Source organism: Dipodomys merriami, unplaced genomic scaffold, assembly GCF_024711535.1.
Source record: "Dipodomys merriami isolate MVZ:Mamm:240054 unplaced genomic scaffold, mDipMer1.0.p SCAF_42, whole genome shotgun sequence".
NCBI classification, from domain to species: domain Eukaryota; kingdom Metazoa; phylum Chordata; class Mammalia; order Rodentia; family Heteromyidae; genus Dipodomys; species Dipodomys merriami.
The window spans coordinates 6,921,110-6,941,052 of record NW_027205826.1 but is presented as its reverse complement, the minus strand read 5'-3'; the positions used below and the strand labels follow the sequence as shown (position 1 = coordinate 6,941,052).

The 19,943-nt window shown below is 42.3% G+C and overlaps 1 protein-coding gene across 3 annotated transcripts in view; it reads right to left on the bottom strand.

Moving 5' to 3' along the window:
- The window catches only part of Map2k6 (mitogen-activated protein kinase kinase 6), a 128,390-nt gene that overhangs the window by 28,443 nt on the left and 80,004 nt on the right, over window positions 1-19,943 (bottom strand). For all 3 annotated transcript variants that reach the window (XM_069993166.1, XM_069993167.1, XM_069993168.1), the window contains exons 3-10: window positions 15,660-15,708; window positions 14,321-14,434; window positions 10,582-10,701; window positions 10,189-10,305; window positions 9,196-9,247; window positions 6,770-6,897; window positions 4,402-4,479; window positions 2,242-2,381 (exon numbers count right to left, since the gene is read on the bottom strand). In XM_069993166.1, coding sequence (XP_069849267.1) covers window positions 2,242-2,381; window positions 4,402-4,479; window positions 6,770-6,897; window positions 9,196-9,247; window positions 10,189-10,305; window positions 10,582-10,701; window positions 14,321-14,434; window positions 15,660-15,708 — 798 coding nt within the window. The remainder of the gene's footprint in view (window positions 1-2,241; window positions 2,382-4,401; window positions 4,480-6,769; window positions 6,898-9,195; window positions 9,248-10,188; window positions 10,306-10,581; window positions 10,702-14,320; window positions 14,435-15,659; window positions 15,709-19,943) is intronic.

Here is a 19,943-nt window from a genome sequence, read left to right as displayed (position 1 = left end):
AAGGCGAGGTTTAGGGGACAGTACTTCTGAAAGCCGGCTAGAGATTTATAAAAAGCCAAAGTTAGCCAGGTGCTAGTATCTCACACCTCTAATCCTAGCTACTCAGGAGGTTGAGATCTGAGGATCATGGTTCAAAGCTAGCCCAGGCAGAAAAGTCCATGAGACTCTTACCTCCAATAAACCACCAGAAAATGGGAAGTAACACTGTGATTCAAAGTGGTAGGGCACTAACATTGAATGAAAGAGCTCAGGGACAATGCCCAGGCCCTGAGTTCAAACCTCATAACAAAAAAAAAAAAAAAGAAGAAGAAGAAAAATCACTGGATGAAACTCGCAGTTAACAAAGAATGACTCTGCTTTCTGAAACTTAGCACCGATATCTTAACTCTTACTGATGTTTCCTAAAATATTCCCAGGTTAAGGACAAGAAGACGGATGATCTGTAGAGACCTCCCCAGGGAAGATCCTCCCCACCTTACTACCCCTTCAAGAACCATGGGTGTCAACTATCCAAGATGACTTACCCTTTACCAACTTGAGGATAAAGTGATGGGTGGAGGGGGGGGGGGGCAGGAGTGGAGGGTGGAGGAAGAAAGTAAAGCAAAACAACAAAAACCAAGGTCTTTCCATCGAGAAGGAAAACCATGGCCCTGTTTCAAGCTGGCTGATATATCACCTTCTTCACAAGAGAAGGAGACAGACACGAAGGCACACCTGAAGAGAGTTTAGAGGCATTAGAGTTTACGGTGGCCATTCAGCCCAAACCAAAACAAACCCTTGTTGGTCGGCCAGCCTCATGAATCATTAAAGACAAGCCACATGGGTGAAATGGGACTTAAGACAAACACACTTCATGAAAACTCCAGAGGAACTTAGTTTCATAGAAATACTCAGTTGCTTTAAGCTGGATTCAAGGCACTTTTTCCCAAAGAACAAACTAATACAAAGCCAAGGAAGGAGACTCTGGACGTGTTACCCTGAAGAGCTTTCGACTTTTCCAAGTCCTTCTAGATCAACAAAGTGGCCAATATTACTCCCCTCGCAAGATCACTGCCGACATTGCTACTAGCTGGGCCTCTCCTTCCTACCCCTCCTCCAGCTTCCCATATAAACCAACTCCATTTCACTTTGTGTTTTATACTCGATTTCTTTCATTCCACGGCACTGTCATTACCGCCAAGCCTTACCCAGACCCCCAGCTACCGTGTAGAATACGCTAGCCCCTCCCTAACGTTGCTTGAATGCATTTGTAATGTCCATGGAAACAGTCCATGACTGTTTGCAACAGTCATGTGGCTCTTCCCATTCCAAGATTCTCTCCAGACTCCTCGCCCTGCCTACTATGCCTTACTGGGCAAGTTGATCCATTTTTATCCAATGTTTGTAGACTCTGCTGTTGTACAAGAGTTCCAGTACTATTGTGGTACCCGCTGACCTCCCAGGAAGTAATTCTTGGCATCAATTTCCCCATCCTACACTTCCAGCAGGTCTATTTACACTGTAATTGACCTTAGATTGCTGACAGCTTTCAGGGAGGAGTTTCTTATTTTTGTGTCCCTATGGGTTACAAGTGCTCCTTTGGTTTAGAATATCTTTCCTTCTCTATTTCCCACTCATTTGGAAAATCTCTCCTGAATCTTCAGCTCAGGATTCATCTTCTTCAGGAAAACAAAACAAAACAAAACAAAAAAACTCTCTCAATGCCTTTCCTCTGAGTTCACCCCCCCAAAAAAATACCCTAAAAATATCTATAAGCCGGGCGCTGGTGGCTCACGCCTGTAATCCTAGCTACTCAGGAGGCTGAGATCTGAGGATCGCGGTTCAAAGCCAGCCCGGGCAGGAGAGACCGTGAGACTCCTATCTCCAATAAACCACCAGAAAACCGGAAGTGGCGCTGTAGCTCAAGTGGTAGAGCGCTCGCCTTGAGCTGAAGAGCTGAGGGACAGCGCCCAGGCCCAGAGTTCAAGCCCCACGACCGACAAAAAAAAAAAAAAAAAAAAAAAAAATATCTATAGCTTTGGACCTGTCAACTTACAATGATGGACCTATCGATTTATGAGGCTTGGCTGGTAAACTCGGAGCTCGGAGATGGCAGAGAACGGAATGTAGCCATGGTGTTCCCCAGAGTGGAAGGCATAGATAACAGATGCTTTTGAAATGATAGTGTTTGATGGATAGAGCCCAATAGAGGTGATCCCTGAGCAAGCCTGGTGTTCAGCGCTGGCCAGGGGGCGCCCTTACCACTGTGAGGTAAAGTCAACAAACTCTGCGGAGAACTTGTCGGCTGGGAGTTGCGGTGATGGCTCTTCAACCACCTGTTTGAGCTGCTGAAAGGGAGTGCCCCATGAATCATAGGGAAACCGGAGGATAGCCAGCTCGATCTAGAAGGGAGAAGAAACAGGTGAGCACCAGGGGAAAGAGCTCCCTAGAGGATCAGCTGTGTTCCATTCGAGGAGAATCAGCTACGTCAAAGGTGAAATTCAGGTATGAGTAGAGAGGGGGAAAAATTAAACTAACAACTTATTCTGGAGCAATTTTCCTTCACATTCCTAATGCTGGAGATTATTTTTTTTTAACCATATATCTTACTAGGGACAGTTATTTAAACCTTTCTAAAATGTTTCTCCAGCATACTACATAAAAAAACATGTCAGCCAGGTGCCAGTGACTCATCTCTATAACCCAAGCCACCCAGAAGGCTGAGATCTGAGAATCAAGGCAGCCTGGACAGACAAATCTACAAAAGATTTATCTACAATTAACCCACAAAAACCTAGATACAGAGCACCAGCCATGAGCAAAAAAGCTAAATGAGACCCAGCACCAAACCAAATATAAATACTTATATATACATACTGAGAGATATATATAATAAGATGTATGAATAGGCTTTAAGATCTAAAGGAACCAGGTTTTCACACATTTGGTCCAAAAAGGAATTGTCTGACTTCTGCAGAACTGTTCCTTTGCTGCCACCTGCAGGTCACTTGGTGAAAAGGAAACATTAAAAAAATTTTAAGTAGCCTAGGACCAAATGACTCATCTCTTTTTGGACTTGAGTAAAGGCCACTTTGCCGTTATAGGGTCACGTGTTTTCTGGGCAGGAATAACTCCTGGGATTGATCATCTGCTGTGTCTGGTCAGGAGCCTGGACCACAGTGGATAATTCCAGACCTTGGAGACACACTGAAAACTGATGATCTACAAAATTATGAATAAGGCACTAATGGTTCAACTGTAGGAGTGGGATAAGGACGTTACTCTATTGGTTATTGTAATGAGGCTATATCTAACCTAAACTGCCAAGACTTTTTATTTTTTTTTGGTCCGTTGTGGGGCTTGAACTCAGGGCCTAGGAGCTGTCCCTGAGCCTCCTTGTGCTCAAGGCGAGCACTCTACCACTTCAGCCACAGCGCCACTTCCAGTGTTTGCGTGGTTGATTGGAGATAAGAGTCTCAAAGGGGCTTTTCTGCCCAGGCTGGCTTCAAACTATGATCCTCAGATCTCAGTCTCCTGAGTAATTAGGAATACAGGCGTGAGCCACCGGTGTTGGCCAGCCAAGATTTTTTTGTGTGTTTTTTTTTTTTGGTCGGCCGTGGGGCTTGAACTCTGGGCCTGGGCGCTGTCCCTCAGCTCTTCAGCTCAAGGCGAGCGCTCTACCACTTGAGCTACAGTGCCACTTCCCCAGCCAAGATTTTTATATAAAAAATAACTTAGAATCACAGCCAGGTCCTAAACAACATGGTGGTCACACCAGAACCTACACACGTCAGGACCTTTGGTGTAGCTTTGGCTTCTTGCCTTGATTAGACTAATGTAGTTGAAACCGAAAGAAATGTAGTCAGACCTTCTTGCTTTACAGAGGAGGAAAAGAGAAAGCCCATGTCACTCAAGGGGATACCACTGGTAAGAAAGAAGCAGAATAAAAGTTGGCTGACCCAACCCACTCCAGAATTTCTACTAAATCATATTTCAAACAATTAACACACAAGGAATCCTGGGTACTCAGGAGGCAGCAAGAGGAGGATCATGGTTCAAGGACAGCCCAAGCAAACAAGTTAGTAAGACCTCCCCCTCCTCACCTCAACACATAAGCCCAGGCACAGTGGTAGGATAATCAAGTTGTGAAATCAGCCATGGACAAAAAGTAAAGAAAACCTATCTGGAAAAAATGACTACAAGCAAAGAAGGGCTAGAGACATGGCTGAAGCAAAATAATGACTGACTGCAGAGCAAGTGCACGGCTCCGAGTTCAAAACCCCAAAGAATCACCTCCCACTGCATGCTACAAAAGGATGTCCAACACTCACGCTGATACATCTACTCCATGGTCCCCAAACCCACCCCATCCCAGACTCATGCTCAGAATCTCAAAGCCCCACGCCGAGTCTCATACGCTACCATGGTGATGCCTAGACTCCAAATGTCAGACTTCACACTGTATCCCTTCTGGTTGAGCTCTGGATTTATTCTTTCAGGCTGGAAAGAAGATAAAAAACTGAGAAACAGGAAAGACAAGCGACATTTGTAGCACCTTAGTGACTCAGGGTGGGGTGGACAGATCCAGCTTTAAGTTGTTAGAATGCCTCCCAGATCATGCAATATTTCAGTGGGTTTTTTCTTTTTGTTCATTTTTTTTCTTAAGAGACAACAATTGATCAAAGGCCTTTCATAACAAATTTTAACGTTGCTTTAAAAAGAAACAGGTGGGGGCTAGGAAGGTGGCTCAGTGGTAGAGTGCTTGCCTTTCATGCCTGAGGCCCTGGGTTCGATTCCTCAGCACCACATACACAGAAGAGCAAATACAGAAAGAAAGAGAGAGAGAGAGAGAGAGAGAGAGAGAGAGAGAGAGAGGGAGAGGGAGAGAGGGAGGGAGGAAGGAAGGAAGAAAGGAAGGAAGGAAGGAAGAAAGGAAGGAAGGAAGAAAGGAAGGGAGAAAGAGGTGTACACTACAAAATACTGACTAGCTAAATACACCTTAAGCCCAGAACTCAGTGGAAAGAACCCATAGTAATTCTTAGGCTACTGTCTGGAGTTCAACAGATCTATCCAATTTTTGTTGTTGCTTTTTTTTTTTTGGTCAGTCATGGGGCCTGAACTCTGGGCCTGGGCACTGTCCCTCAGCTCTTCAGCTCAAGGCTAGCGCTCTACCACTTGAACCACAGTGCCACTTCCGGCTTTTTCTGCTTATGTGGTGCTGAGGAATTGAACCCAGGGCCTTATGCATGCAAGGCAAGCACTCTACCACTAAGCCACCTTCCCAGCCCAGATCTAACCAATTTTTAAGAAGCTTCTCAGTTCCAAACACAATTCTATTTCCAAGTAGAGCACAGTGCTCGATCTTTCAGCCAAAGAGAATCCCAGTGTCTCTGTTGATGGCAATGAATCTTCACAGTGCTGGTGTTTGCTCCTAACTAAGCCAACTGTCCTGTGCAGGGAAGTTAAATTCTCCCTGCTACTGTGTTCCCAACCTACAACTCAATGTGGAAAATCATGCAGTCAGTAAGTATTTCTTATATGTATTTCAGATGTATCCCATTTATCATATTATTGAGAGTAATATATAAACTAAAATCTGACGGTATATGTCCATCAAAATCAAAGTCTCAATCATTTCACCCAGGTGACCATACAGGAAGTGCTAATGAGACTATCAGTGCAGCCTGCAGCCTCATAAGCTGGGTTAGTGCCTTTATAAAAGAAGCTATGGGAGTCCCTCATCCCTTCTACCATGTCAGGACACTGGAAAGCAGTGCAGAGGTTCCTCAAACAATTAAACACAGAGCTACCCTGTGATCCAGCTATTCCATCCCCTGAGCATTTACCCAAAAGATTACAAACCAGGATACAGTAAAGTCACTGGCACAACCATGTTTACTGCATCACTATTCACCATAGCCAAGGTATGGAGTCAGCCCAGATACCCCTCAATGGATGAATAGATCAAGAAAATGTGGAACATGTGTATGTGTGTGTGTGTGTGTGTGTGTGTGTGTGTGTGTGTGTGTGTGTGTGTATGAATTTTACTCATCCATTAGAAATTAGAATAATATTGTTCCATTTGTAAATAAGTGGAAAGACTTAGAAAAAAGTATGCTAAGTGAAGTAAATCAGGTCCAGAGAGACAAGAGATGCATGTTTTCCCTTACATGTAGAAACTAGATTGAGCTTACAAACTTATAAGTAAACTCATCAGGTGGCATGCAAGTGTATGCAAATGTGTTAACTGAAATACAGTAGATTCAAGGGAGATCTCAAATTGTGAATTCTCTAGAAACCAAAATCAAAGTTCAGCCAAATAAAACACCAGGAAGTGGGTATTCAAAAAGGGTGGGATGGGGTTGAGGAGGAAGGAGTAGACAAGGAGGAGAAGAGGGGGCGGAAACACAGACAAGAATCCAATGTGTATCCTACAAAATTAAGAAGATTCGGGGGGGGGAGTAGGGGAGAGATGGGGGAGAAGGTGGAAAGGTGACATTGGTAAAGATGCATTCCATTCATCATTTGTTACATTCATTTGTTAAATGGCAGTTAAACTTATAATAACAAATTGAAAAATAAAAGTGGCAAGCTTCTGAGTATTTTGTATCCGAAGTATTCACAGAAACAAAATGATGCAGAATATCTTAGGTTTTGAGCACATTTCACTTTTCCCTCTGAGGCCATTCATTTCCTAGTTTCCAGCATTTTTTTTTCCTTTAGGTAGAGTCACTTCTAGTTGCCACCATCCCCCTTCCACTCCCCCAACACACACCTCCTCTATACTTACGGCCATATATGGTTTGCAACCTGCATCAATTGTTTTTGCAACAGAGTCGACCAGGTAGCCACTGATTCCAAAATCACACATCTTCACTTGGCCCAAAGTGTTAATCAGCACATTAGAAGGCTTGACGTCTGAAAGCAAGAACAACCAGGATTCCAACACATCAGCTTGCTTTGCAGATCCATTGTACTACCAGCAGAGGGCGTGAAGTCTACGTCAGTCCTTCACCTGCCCTTTTCTCCCAACACAAATGTGTACCCATTGTCCCAGCGGCCGAACTACATACTGTTTCTAGTAGTTGGGTTCGTCTTTCTTCGTGTTTTGTCAGTGTCTGACAGACTTAGGAATCACCACATGGAAAGATCTATTTCTTCTTGACCTAGCATTTTTTTCTACTACCTTTATACATAAGAACTTAAAGACAGATTACCATGGACTTCATTGAATATTCAGTTGAAAATGATATTTACTGTGTATTTAGTGAGAGAATAAAAAATCCAGGAATGAAAAGAAAAGACTAATATAGTAAACACAGCTTAAGCCTGTAATCTTATCTACTCAGGGGTCTGACATCATGGTTCAAAGCCAACATTTTTATCTCCAATTAATCAGTTTAAAAAAAAAAACTTGCAAATTTCCCGGGATCAGACTCATGAATACTGGGGTTACAGGTATATTACATGCCTGGCTATTGTTCCTGTATACATCTTCAGTATCCCGACTTAAGCATGTGAAGTTGCAGTGTATAACCCTATAATCCTATAATACTTAGACAAACCGTCAATGTCAACTCTAATATCAATAAGTTACTTTCATAGTCAACTCAATTAACATTTGTTCTTTCAGCAGACGTTTATTAAATAATCAATGTCTATTCTTTACTGAAGTAATAGAAGACAATATGAAAGAGAATGAGGGCTAGGCCAAAGCTTTGCCTCCAAACTAAAAAAAAAAAAAGCATATTCAATGTAAAAGAGGGGGGACAGGAATGGAGTAAAGGTGGTAGAGTGCTAACCTTGAGAGAAAAAGCTACAGGTCAGCATCCAGGCCCCGACTTTAAGATTTAGTACCAGCATAGAATAATAATAACAATGCATCCCATATGGTCAAAGTAGCCAGCTTTGATTCAAATTCACATGAGAGATGGTGAAAACGCCACCCCAGGGTAAAGGGTTATAAACCGATATACGTCAGACCACAGCTGGTCACGAAGATGGGGTCTTATTGAGGAGATTTTAAATGAAACCTTCCTAATAGAAAAATATACTCGCAGACCCAAAAAGAAGAATCGGTTATCACTGGAAATTAGCCATTATAGTTCTTTTTTTTTTCCTTTTCAGCACTTCAAAACATACAGAAAATAAGAAGAAAAGCTAAAAGTTTTACAAACTATCCTTTCTAATTTTTCTCTAAAAAATGATTCATAGAACAAATGTCATTTTATTGACAGTCAACCTTAAATGGGTTTTCTGATAGGAATTAAATAGTTCATAATTTTGAAATCATTTAAAAATCATTTTAACTTTAAAAATCATTTCCACATTCTCTAAGTAATTTATTCTTTTTCCTGCTCAGATTCCTTCTCACTTTCTTCTCTTTGCCTCCTGTTTTTCTTCAGCATTTAACACTACTGATTCATAATATTATTAAAAATAATAATAGCTGGGCACTGGTGGCTCATGCCTGTCATCCTAGATACTCAGGAGGATCTCGGTTTAAAGCCAGCTTGAGCAGAAAAGTCTGTGAAACTCCTATCTCCAATTTACTAGCAAAAATCCAGAAGTGGGGCTGAAGCTCAGTTGGTAGAGTGCCATCTGGGGAGTCCTAAGTTCCTAGTACTGGCATCATCATCATCATCATCATCAACATCATCATCATCATCTAATCTGCTGCTATAGTTTGAATCTTCACTGTCCCCTAGAACCCCATGTATAACAGGCTTAGTCCTCAGCTTGGTGCTATTGAAATATGAGGAAACCTTTATGAGTTGAAGCCTGGTGAGGAGTTTTGGGTTACGGGGAGAGGGGTTGGCCTCAGAGGGGACTGAAAGGTCCTGATCTCTCCATCTTTTGCTCATTCCCAGCCTTGAGGTGCACAGACTTCTTTTGACATGATAATCTTCTTGCTCCTACCAACATACGCTGCCCTCCCACAGGCCCAAAAGTAACAGAGCCAACCAAACATGAGCTAAAACCTGCAAAGCTGGAAGCTAAATTAATCCTTTCCTCTTTATCACTTGATTACCTTGGGTATGTTGTTATAATCACAGAAAGCTAACACAGCTACTTAGATAAATTTCAATGGAATCCCAAAGGAAAGCTCCTTAATTCCCCAGCCTGGCTCAATTCCACCCGCAGCGGAAATGGGTGGAAGGGAGCCGGGAGGCTCTCACACAACAAAAAGAACTCATTATCCACACAAATGCTCACCTCGATGAATGACAGAGAGCTTACTGTGCAAATGTTCTAATGCTTTTACAATCTGCAAGAGAAACACAGAGTCGATTTATGGAAAGAAATTGGATGTTAAGTATATCCAGGTTTATTATGTCTGGGTTTAAGGGTGAACTCTTTTCTCAAAGACCAGAGCTCCAGCCAAGAAAATAAGCAGGAAGTAATACAAGTTGGATCCCACCCATCAGATGGCAGAGAAGGTGTCTCTCTCTCATCTACCTTCTTCCCATTTGCCTCAAAACTGTTTCTCTCTCTCTCTCTGTCTCTCTCTCTCACACACACATACTCTCTCTCTCTCTCTCTCTCTCTTTCTCTCTCTCTCTCTCTCTCCCCTCCCATCCCCAAATCTCAGCAGTCATACAGGTAGTAAATGTTTCTATTTCCTTTTCCTTCTCATGCCTTCTCTTACTACCAGTCTCAAGCAAACCTTTAAAACTCTACAGAATCTAACTGAACTAATGTATATTTCCCATCAAAACAGGATCATTGAGAATGGCCAGATAAAAAGTCATTTAATGTAGTTAACCAAACCAGGTTCATAGCAACATTGCTATACAGAAAGAAATGCACTTACTTATCCACCAACCAATGCCCTTATGCAATCAACAAACATGGACCAGATGGAGGTTATGGCATAGGTAGTGTCTCTTCACACCCCTGAGCAGAGAGCCAGTGGCTCACACCTAGAATCCTAGCTACTCAGGTAGGCTGAGATTCTGAGGGTCACAGTTTGAAGCCAGTCCAGGCAGAAAATTCCATGAGACTCTTATCTCCAGTTAATCCTCCAAAAGCCAGAAGTGCAACTGTGGCTCAAGTGATAGAGCACCAGGTCTTGAGTGGAAAAAGTTAAGGGACGGGTACCCAGGCCCTGAGTATAAGCTCTAGTACTAGCACCAAAAAAGTCATGTTTGGCCTAGACAGACCCCTCTCATTTTCTTTGTAGTGGGAATAGGGGAGGGGGGTACTCACAGATACTGCTATCTTTCCCAAAATGTCCTCTGGGATTGTCTGCCCTTTGTCAATAACTTGCTTGTAGAATTTATCTAGCGATGTATCCATGAGCTCCATGCAAATCCAAACATCACCCTGGAAACCAACACATTCCGGCATTGTTAACGAAGATGGGAAGGGACTCAGAAGAAACAAGCTAACCCTTGTCCTGAAGCACTCTTCCTTTCTAGCTTTTTTATTTGGCTTTTTTTTTGGGGGGGGGGGATGAAAGGGACAATATGCCATCAAGATCCCAAAGGTATTTAGCAATGAGCAAGATTTTCCTCCAAAAAGTAACCCAGCAGAGAGTTATATATTCCGAGAAATGGAAGTGATCTTTCTCCTTAGAACCTGAATGGGAGAATCACCTACCTCTCGGAAGAGTGCGCCGTAGAAGGTGACAGTAAACGGACAGTCCACTGTCCTCATAGAAACATCCAAATCCATCAGTAGCCTTTTCTGCTCCTGGCTATTTACAGTGGCTCGGATCCGCTGGATGGAAACACAGGGAAAGATGGATGCTAACCATTTTGAGGATGAGTCAATTTGTAAGGCAAAACCATCTGTTTTGCCAGCCCCTGGAAAAAAGTAAACAGAGCCAAGTACCAACAGCTCACACCTGTAATTCTAAGCTACCCCAGAGGTTGGGATCTGAGGATCACAATCTGAAGCCAGCATGGGCAGGAAAGTCTGTGAGACTCTTATCTTCAAGGAACCATACAAAAGCCAGAAGTAGAGCTTGAGTTCAAAATGGTAGAGCAACCAGCCTTGAACCAGAAAAAAAAAAGTCAAGGACAGCACCCAGGCTCTGAGTTCAAGACCCCAATACAGCACAAAAAAAGAAAGAACTAAACAGATAGTATGTTTGAGAGACTGGGGAAAAGTTGTGAAATGCATTTCCAAAGTGCAAAAACCATCTAGTTTACTGAATGACACCTATACAGGACAAAGAGGCCATATAATGACTGTTTATTTGGGGTCCTAAAAGGGTGTAAAAAATGGAGGGGGTGAGACTCTTCTCCCACATAGGAGAACAAGAACTAAAGCATGCCATCTGCTTCTGTGGAGGATTGGTTCCAGGACCCGCTTCAGAAACCAAAATCTCCTGGTGATTAAGCATTCTGTAGAATGGTGTAGTCTGCGCACGTTACCTGCACACAGCTTCCCACGTGTTTCTCTGTCATCTTTAGATTGCTTATGACAGGGAATGCAATGTAAATGCCATGCAAATAGTTTGTTCTGCTCATTGTTCAGGAAGTCATGACAAGAAAGAAAGTCTTTATGTATTTAGTCCTTTTTTTTTAATTTCGAATATTTGAGTGTACGGATGAAGAACCCACAAGGACAAAGGGCTGACTGGATCTGGAATAAACAGGAAATGTCCAGCTGTAGACAATAGAAGAAGGATCCAGAGAAATGGAGAAAATGATCATTCTTAGCCAGAGCTGCTAAAAGAAGAAAAACCTGTCCTGCCAGCCAGAGCCCTGCAGCCTTCCAGAGATGTGATTATGACATCATGAGCTGGCCGGGAAGGGACAGTAGCCCTAGATCTTCACAGGTTTTGCCTACTGAGCAGTCAACAGAACAGATTGGAAAATCTCCAAGCCGGAGAAGAGATCTCCACTCTCTAAAAGCAAAGGGATCCAAGCTGGCACCCATTCCTAAGCAAGACTCAGGGTCTAATAAATTTTCTAGGCAAGTTCACTGTTTAAAATCCTTCCTGATGACTGGGGGAGGGAAGGGATAGTGGGACAACAACAAAGCTGAAGGGGTAACATTGATTGACAAGTAATGTACATTGCCTTACTCATGTAACCGTAACCCCTCTGTATAGCAGCTTTACAATAACATAAAATTAAAAAAGAATCCTTCCTGAATCTGTCCAAGAAACATGATTTCACATCAACAACAATGCAAATTTATTCTAGATCAGCCTTATCCTGTTTCCACAGAGATCTCTCTGTGTGTGTCTCTCCTCTGTCTCTGTCTCTGTCTCTGTCTCTCTCTCTTCCTCTCATTTCTGATTTCTGGATATTCAAATTAGACCAGGTACTCGTGGCTCACACCTGTAATCCTAGTTAGTTCAAAGCCAGCCCAGGGAGGAAAGTCTGTGAGATTCTTTTTGTCTTTTTTTTTCCTTTTTAAAATTTCATTGTAAAAGGGATGTGCAGAGGGGTTACAGTTACATTAATCAGGTAATGAGTACATTTCTTTTGTTAATAGTGTCCCCCTCTCCCTGCTATTCTCCCAGTTGTTCCCATCCCCCACAAATTCATTTCCAACAGGGTGTCTAGTGAGCATCACTGATGAATTGCTTATCTCCAATGAACATGCAAAAAGCTGAAAATGGAGCTGTGGGGTTTTTTTTTGCCTTAAGCAAAAAAAAAAAAAAAGGAAAGAGAGAAAGAATGACAGAGAAAGAAAGACAGAAAGAAAGACAGAAAGAAAGACAGAAAGACAGAAAGACGGAAAGACAGAAAGAAAGAAAGGGGCTGAGAAGGTGGCTCAGTAGTAGAGTGCTTGCCTTGCATGCATGAGGCCCTGGGTTCAATTCCTCAGCACCACATAAGCAAAAAGAAAAAATGCAAGAAGTGGTTCTGTGGCTCAAGTGGTAGAGCGCTAGCCTTGAGCTGAAGAGCTGAGGGACAGCACCCAGACCCAGAGTTCAGGCCCCACAACCGGACTCCTCCCCCCCCAAAAAAAAAGAAAGAGAGAGAGAGAGAGAGAGAGGAAAGAAAGAAAGAGAGAGAGAGCGAGAAAGAGAGAGAGGGAGGGAGGGAGGGAGGGAGGAAGGAAGGGAGGGAGGGAGGGAGGAAGAAAGAAAGAAAGAAAGAAAGAAAGAAAGAAAGAAAGAAAGAAAGAAAGAAAGAAAGAAAGAAAGAGAAAGAAAGAGAGAAAGAGAAAGAGAGAAAGAAAGAAAGAAGGAAAGAAGGAAAAGAAAAAAAGGAAAAAAAGAAAGAGGAAAAAAGCAGAAGGCCCTGAGTTCAAGCCCCAGTACTGACACTAAGTGGCACTGTGGCTCAAGTGGTAGAGCACTAGCCTTGAGCTGAAGAGCTCAGGGACAGCGCCCAGGCCCAGAGTTCAAGACCTAAAAAATTAATTATAAATGCAATAGAACAGAGAATATGAGAGATCTGTGCATCCTAACAGCTGTGTGTGATATCTGAGCCCTGGTGAGGATGCTGCTTTATAAAACCAAAAGAACAACAAAGACACGTTGAGATAAACGAAATCTTAATTTGGAAAAGGTATTCAGTTAGGTTAAAAAAGAATTGTTAAAAGCCAGGCACTGGTGGCTCATGCCTATAAAATTCTAGCAACTCAGGAAACTGAAATCTAAGGACTGTGGTTCAAAGCTAGCCTGGGCAGGAAAGTCATTGAGACTCTTATCTCCAATGAATTACAAAAACAAACAAACAAAAAACAGACCGGGAGCTGTGGCTCAAGTGGGAGTGTGCTAGCCTTGAGCAAAAAATAAAATAAAATCAAGAACAATGCCTAGGTCCTGAGTTCAAGCCCTAGGACCAGCACAAAAAAAAAAAAAGAATACTTTTTCTTTTCAGTGTGATTAATAACACAGTGGCCGTGTGTGTGTGTGTGTGTGTGTGTGTGTGTGTGTGTGTGTGTATTTAATGGTGGAGCAAGGGGGACTTTAAGGTTTAGCACTAACTAGAAAGTAAGTACAATGAACTCCAAAAAGGCATTTTGGCCAGGCACCAGTGGCTCACACCTGTAATCCTACTCAGGAGGCTGAGATCTGAGGATCGCAGTTCAAAGCCAGCCCAGGCAGGAAAGTCCCTGACACTCTTATCTCCAATAAACCACCAGAAAATGGAAGTGGTGCAGTGGCTCAAGTAGTAGAGCACTCACCTTGAGCCGAAGAGCTGAGGGACAGCGCCCAGGCCCATCACAGACCAAAAAAAAAAAAAAAAAAAAAAAAAGATGTTTTGCACACACTGACACAGAAATGCAATTTCCCAAAAGTCATCTTTCCCTTCCACCCTGTTGAAGATCTTTTCTTTCTTTTTATGAAGAGGGATGGTTTACAGAAGAGATGGCAAACTCTATCTAGACCACAGACACACAGAAACACGTAGAACATCCACTCTACCTTCACCGCCATGATCTGCCCACTGGGCACATGTCGCATCTTCTCCACCACCCCATAAGCACCTCGCCCCAGCTCCATGATGGGCTCCAGGTCATCTGCCTTCACCTCAAAATTCTGCAATGGGGAAAAGCAGCATGATAGCAACAGGGGAGTGAACATTACACTGGACAGCGACATGGTTGCACGCTCTCTGGTTTTGCCCCCTCTTTTTACAGCATGAGGATTTGAACCCCAGGCCTCACTCACTGGCTAGACAGGTGATCTACCACTTGAGCCAAACTCCTAGGCCTTTGATGCTTCTGTGGATAGGGTCTCCCATGTTGTCTGGTTTACCCTCGCTCCACAATCCTCCTATCCCACTTCCCACAGACTTGCCCAGGCCATGTTTGTGGAAATGGGGTTCTCGCTGACTTTTCTGTAGTCTACCCACTATCCACTCCATCTCAGACTCCCAAGTAGCCGACACCACACGCCTGTACCACCACACCGGCCTCTCCCTATATTCTAAGGGTTATGTCTACGTCGTGAGTTTTTCTAGAATGTCAAGGTGCCACTGCAAGCAGAGAATACTAGTGAAATCCCCCCGGCCACTAATGACCCACCTGCAAACCACCAGTAATACAGGGACACGCTCCATCCAATTCAGTTTTGCAGTGGCTCGGTTGAAACTCCCTACACCACACTTCTTTATAATCTTCTAGGGACTAGGGCAACTAGATGATATGGCCTCCCAAGGGAACTCGTCTACTCTTGTGAAAGTCATTTTCTCAGAATGACAAGAGCCTGATTTCAATTTACAATTCAAAACAGTAAAACTACCCATATCATTTCCCCTTAAAGTCAGACATCATTGTTTTTAATCCATCTCCTCACAACATGGTACAGAAAATAATTCTTTCAGTGTGACAGTCAGAAAACACCTGTACAGGGCCAGGCATGGTGGTGGTACACACTGCCTGCAATCCCAGCTCTGCAGGAGATGAAGAAAGGAGGATCAAGGTCTGAGGCTAGTCTTGAGCAAAAGTGCAAGAGGCTACGTGAAGGGAAGTTAAGCCAAAAGAACTAGAGGTATGGCTCCAGTCGTGAGGAGCTTGCATTGGTAAGGCACTGGCAAACACAAGGCCCCGAGTTCAAACTCTAGAACCAAGGAAGGGAGGGAGGGAAGAAGAAAGGAGGGAGGAAAGATGGGAGGAGGGAAGGAAAGGGGGAAAGAAGGAGGAAGGAAATAAAAGTATATATATATATATAGAGAGAGAGAGAGAGAGAGAGAGGGAGAGGGAGAGGGAGAGGGAGAGAGACTGATTAGCAGAGAGAGATTGATAAACATGACTTTCCTCACCTGATTTCCAATAGAAATGCAAGCCTTGGAGTCTAAGTCTCGAGGAGGCCTAAGAAACATAGGAGAGAAAAGGAAGCATGAGTTCTTTACTCAGGTTTGTCCTTCTCAAATCACGTGTGACTCAAGAGAATTTCCCTTAGAAAGGAGGTGGGAATCATGGGTCATGTGGACACAACAGGGTTTGGAATAATATCTGTTTGGGTTTAAAACACCTCGTCTCTTTGAGCTTGTATTCCTTCCTTACCATGAAGCTATTAATCTACCTATCTTGTGAAGTAGAAATCATATCCCAAGTCAAATACAATGCTTAGTGAAGCACCTAGCACGCAGTAAATATCCAGTAATTCAGAGCCATAGGTATGCAGCTATTGCGATCTTACGTTATTGTAGTTAGCATCGAAGTTTTTCTGTCATCCAACTGTAGCAACCAAAATATACCCAATCATTCCACCAGTCCTTCCAAATAAGAAAGAAAGGAGAGAGAGAGAGAGAGAGAGAGAGAGAGAGAGAGAGAGAGAGAGAGAGAGAGAGAGAGGAAGGAAGGAAGGAAGGAAGGAAGGAAGGAAGGAAGGAAGGAAGGAAGGAAGGAAGGAAGGAAGGAAGGAAGGGAGGGAGGGAGGGAGGGAGGGAGGGAGGGAGGGAGGGAGGGAGGGGGGAAGGAAGGAGAGAAAGAGAGAGGGGAAAAGAAAGATAGATTAAAAAGAGAGAAAGGAAGGAAAAAAGAGGGAGGGAGGGAGGGAGGAAGCACAGAGGAAGGAAGGAAAAAAGGGGAGGGAGGAAGGAAAGAGAGAAAGAGAGAAAGAAGGAAAGAAGAAAGAAAGAAAGAAAGAAAGAAAGAAAGAAAGAAAGAAAGAAAGAAAGAAAGAAAGAAAGAAAGAAAGAAAAAAGAAAGAAAAAAAGGAGAAAAAGAGGAAAGGATAAAGCAAAAAGAAAGAGAGACTGAGAGAGGGAGGGAAGGGAAGGGAAGAAGCTAGTGATGGTAATTCCAGGATGATAATTCCAAATCTCTTCCCATCTTCCCATCTTCTGGGCAGAAGGTCTGCAGAAGTGAAATGACTCGCCCCGCATCTCCTGATTTCATTCACAGCATCTTTCTCTTCCACCAGGCTGTTGAATCAAATCCAGTGACCTTCGTTCTGTACATAGTAAACATAATATTCATGGGCCCACCACTCAGGAGGCAGAGGCTTGCTGCCTGTGTCTCCTCCTCATGTGCACTTCTATACCTCAGTGTTCTCTCATGCCAGCGAAGCAGAAACACAAACACAGATACAAATATGAATCTAATGGCAAGACCTGCCTCTTTCCCTCACCATGAAATCTCCTTCATAGATAAAGAACACATTAAGGGCTTTCTGTACTAATTTCAGACTAGTGTCTAGGGGGGTCAAAGAGTAAGAAGAATACACACACAAACACACACACATACACGGTGGTGATACTTTTGTGTATCTAGTGTTTCTCAGTGGAAAATTCTTCACAATAGGTTTCTAGAAGAAATCAAATGTCTCAAAATCTAATTTCTCATTCTTATAATATCCAAAGTTGTTTTTCTTAACTTGTTTCACTATACTAAATGCAACAGCACTTTGAAAAATAGGCAAAAAAAGAACTGGAAACATTTAGCCACTATAATTGGTGTGTGTGCTGATCCTGGGACTTGAAATAAGGGCCTAGGCACTGTCCCTGAATGTTTTTGCTCAAAGTTGGATGCTCAACCACTTGAGCCACAACCTCTACTTTTGGCTTTTTGCCGGTTAATTAGAGATAAGAGTCTCGTAGACTTTGCTGCCTAGGCTGGCTTCCAACCACAATCCTCAGATCTCAGCCTCCTGAGTAGCTAGGATTACAACCATGAGCCCCTGATGCCCAGCTGAAATTTTCATGTCCTTTGCAATTATTCATCACAGTACTTTTATAAAACTATGTGGAAGGAAAAATCATATTAAGTGAAGTAAGTCAGACCCAAAGAAATATAGGTCCCATGGTTTCCCTCATTTGCAATAATCAGTATACATCTAGGATAATTTTATAAGATGAGCAGAAAAGCTCAAACGCTATGTACATATGACCATATAAGATGATGCTAAGTGAAATGAAGCCCAAGATATAGATACAAGAGGTCTTTCTTTGTTGTTGTTTCTCACATACTATGTGATTTTTTTTGTTTCCTTTGTATGTTCTTCCCTCCCCCACCCCCGCCCCCGGTATATCCCCTGTTGTCACTGTACTTGATTTTGGTACCCTGCATCTTGTATATGCATTTGTCTAATTTGGGGAGGGGAAGGGGAATAACAAAACACTGAAACAAGGACATAGGATGACCCCTTACAACAATGAGACTTACAAGACACTATGTTGGAAATGAACTTTACAACTTTGGGGCAGGGAGAGGAGTGAGGGAGGTGGGGGAGGGAAGGGATAGTGGGAGAACAATAAGGGAAGGGGTAACAGTGCTCGCCAAGTAATATACTCATTGCTTCACTCGGGTAGCTGTAACCCCTCTGTACAGCATCTTTACAAGAAAAGAAAAGAAAACTGAGAAAGAGAGAGAGCACTAATTATTTGGAGCTACCGCTTCTTTCTTTCCAATTACCAAGAATACTGGAGGGAAAATCCAGACTATAGTCCAGCTTCAGTTGTTGTAATAAAAACAACAAACCAAAACTAAGCAAATAAATAAGTTAAATGAATAATTAAATAAATAAAATAGATAAATAGATTAAATAAATAAATAGATTTAATTAATTAATTAATTAATTAAAGGATACAATATTGTAGCTTATATAAGCCTAAAACACTGTCTGGCCTTTTGCAAAAAGTTTGCTGATCCTCACTCAACAAACCCTCACCTTATACCTGAACCTTCCAGTCCAGAAGGCCATGCTGCTATTTTCCAGATGAAGAAAATTGAAATCCAGGAAAGCTAGGTGGTTTACAGAAGCTATGTGTGGTTGTTGTCCATAGAGCTGAAAATAAAGCTCAAGTCACCTAAATCTCAGCCCTGACCTAAGAAGAGGGAAAGAGGAAGAGAAGGGGGAAGGGAAAACCCTGGACAAAGTGCTTTACCAGTTCCCATGGTTCCCATCCAAGCCTGGACTGAATCAAGGGACTTGCCCCAGACACCCAGGCCTCCTCTCAGGAAAATGATTCATCCACACAGGCCTCAGGCCTTGAGGCTCATCTAGGCTGCCAAACGCAGCAAAGAACGAGGCCAAGACTGACGGTGCACAGTGCAGTCGTTGACGGGGTGTTCTTCCTGTCCAGGACTAGATGTATTAGTTTGCCTGGGGCGCTGAGACTCTGTGGGTGGACATTCTGTCAGTGATTCCATAGTTTTAGTCCTCTGGGGAAAGAATCAAGCTTATGACAGACAAAATTACTTCCCTGGAAGACCAAAGGCATCCCAGTGGTCACCTGGTACTGGTGTTTAACAGGAGCAACCAGCTGTGATTTATTATAATAAACTGTTGGGGCTGGGAAGGTGGCTCAATGGTAGAGCGCTTGCCTTGCATGCATGAGGCCCTGGGTTCGATTCCTCAGCACCACATAAGCAGAAGAAAAAAAAAAAGCCGGAAGTGGTGCTGTGGCTCAATTGGTAGAGTGCTAGCCTTGAGCTGAAGAGCTGAGGGACAGCGCCCAGGCCCAGAGTTCAGGCCCCACAACCGGACCCAAAAAAAATAAATAAAAAATAAAAATAAACTGTTTACTTGTAATTCTATATGTATAGTCAGTTCACTGGCTATTACTGAAATTTTCATTCACATCATTAATGAGTTTTATGAAGCACCTATTTATTTGGGCCAGAGACTGTGCTAGACTTTATATATATATATATGTGTGTATATATATATATATATATATATATATATATATATATACACACATATATATATTAGAGAGCTTATATATACATGATATCTATTATATATTCTATTATAAATTATCGTGTATAAGTTATTATATACTGTAAACATGTATATGTGTGTAGATTTATATGTATATATGTATATGTTTACATGTATTTATAATTTATAATTATATATTATAACTATCTATTTTATGAATGTTATAAATACTATATGTATAGTATGAATATATATAATATATTAAATATAGTAATATATAACAATATATTACATTATATTATCATGTGTTATATATAATATGTAATATCATTATATATAACCTATTTAATTTTTACCGCTCTCAGAGGTATTTTTTGTCTCTATTTCAATGCAAAGACATTAAATAATTGCAGCTCATTCAATGAGATAATATTTT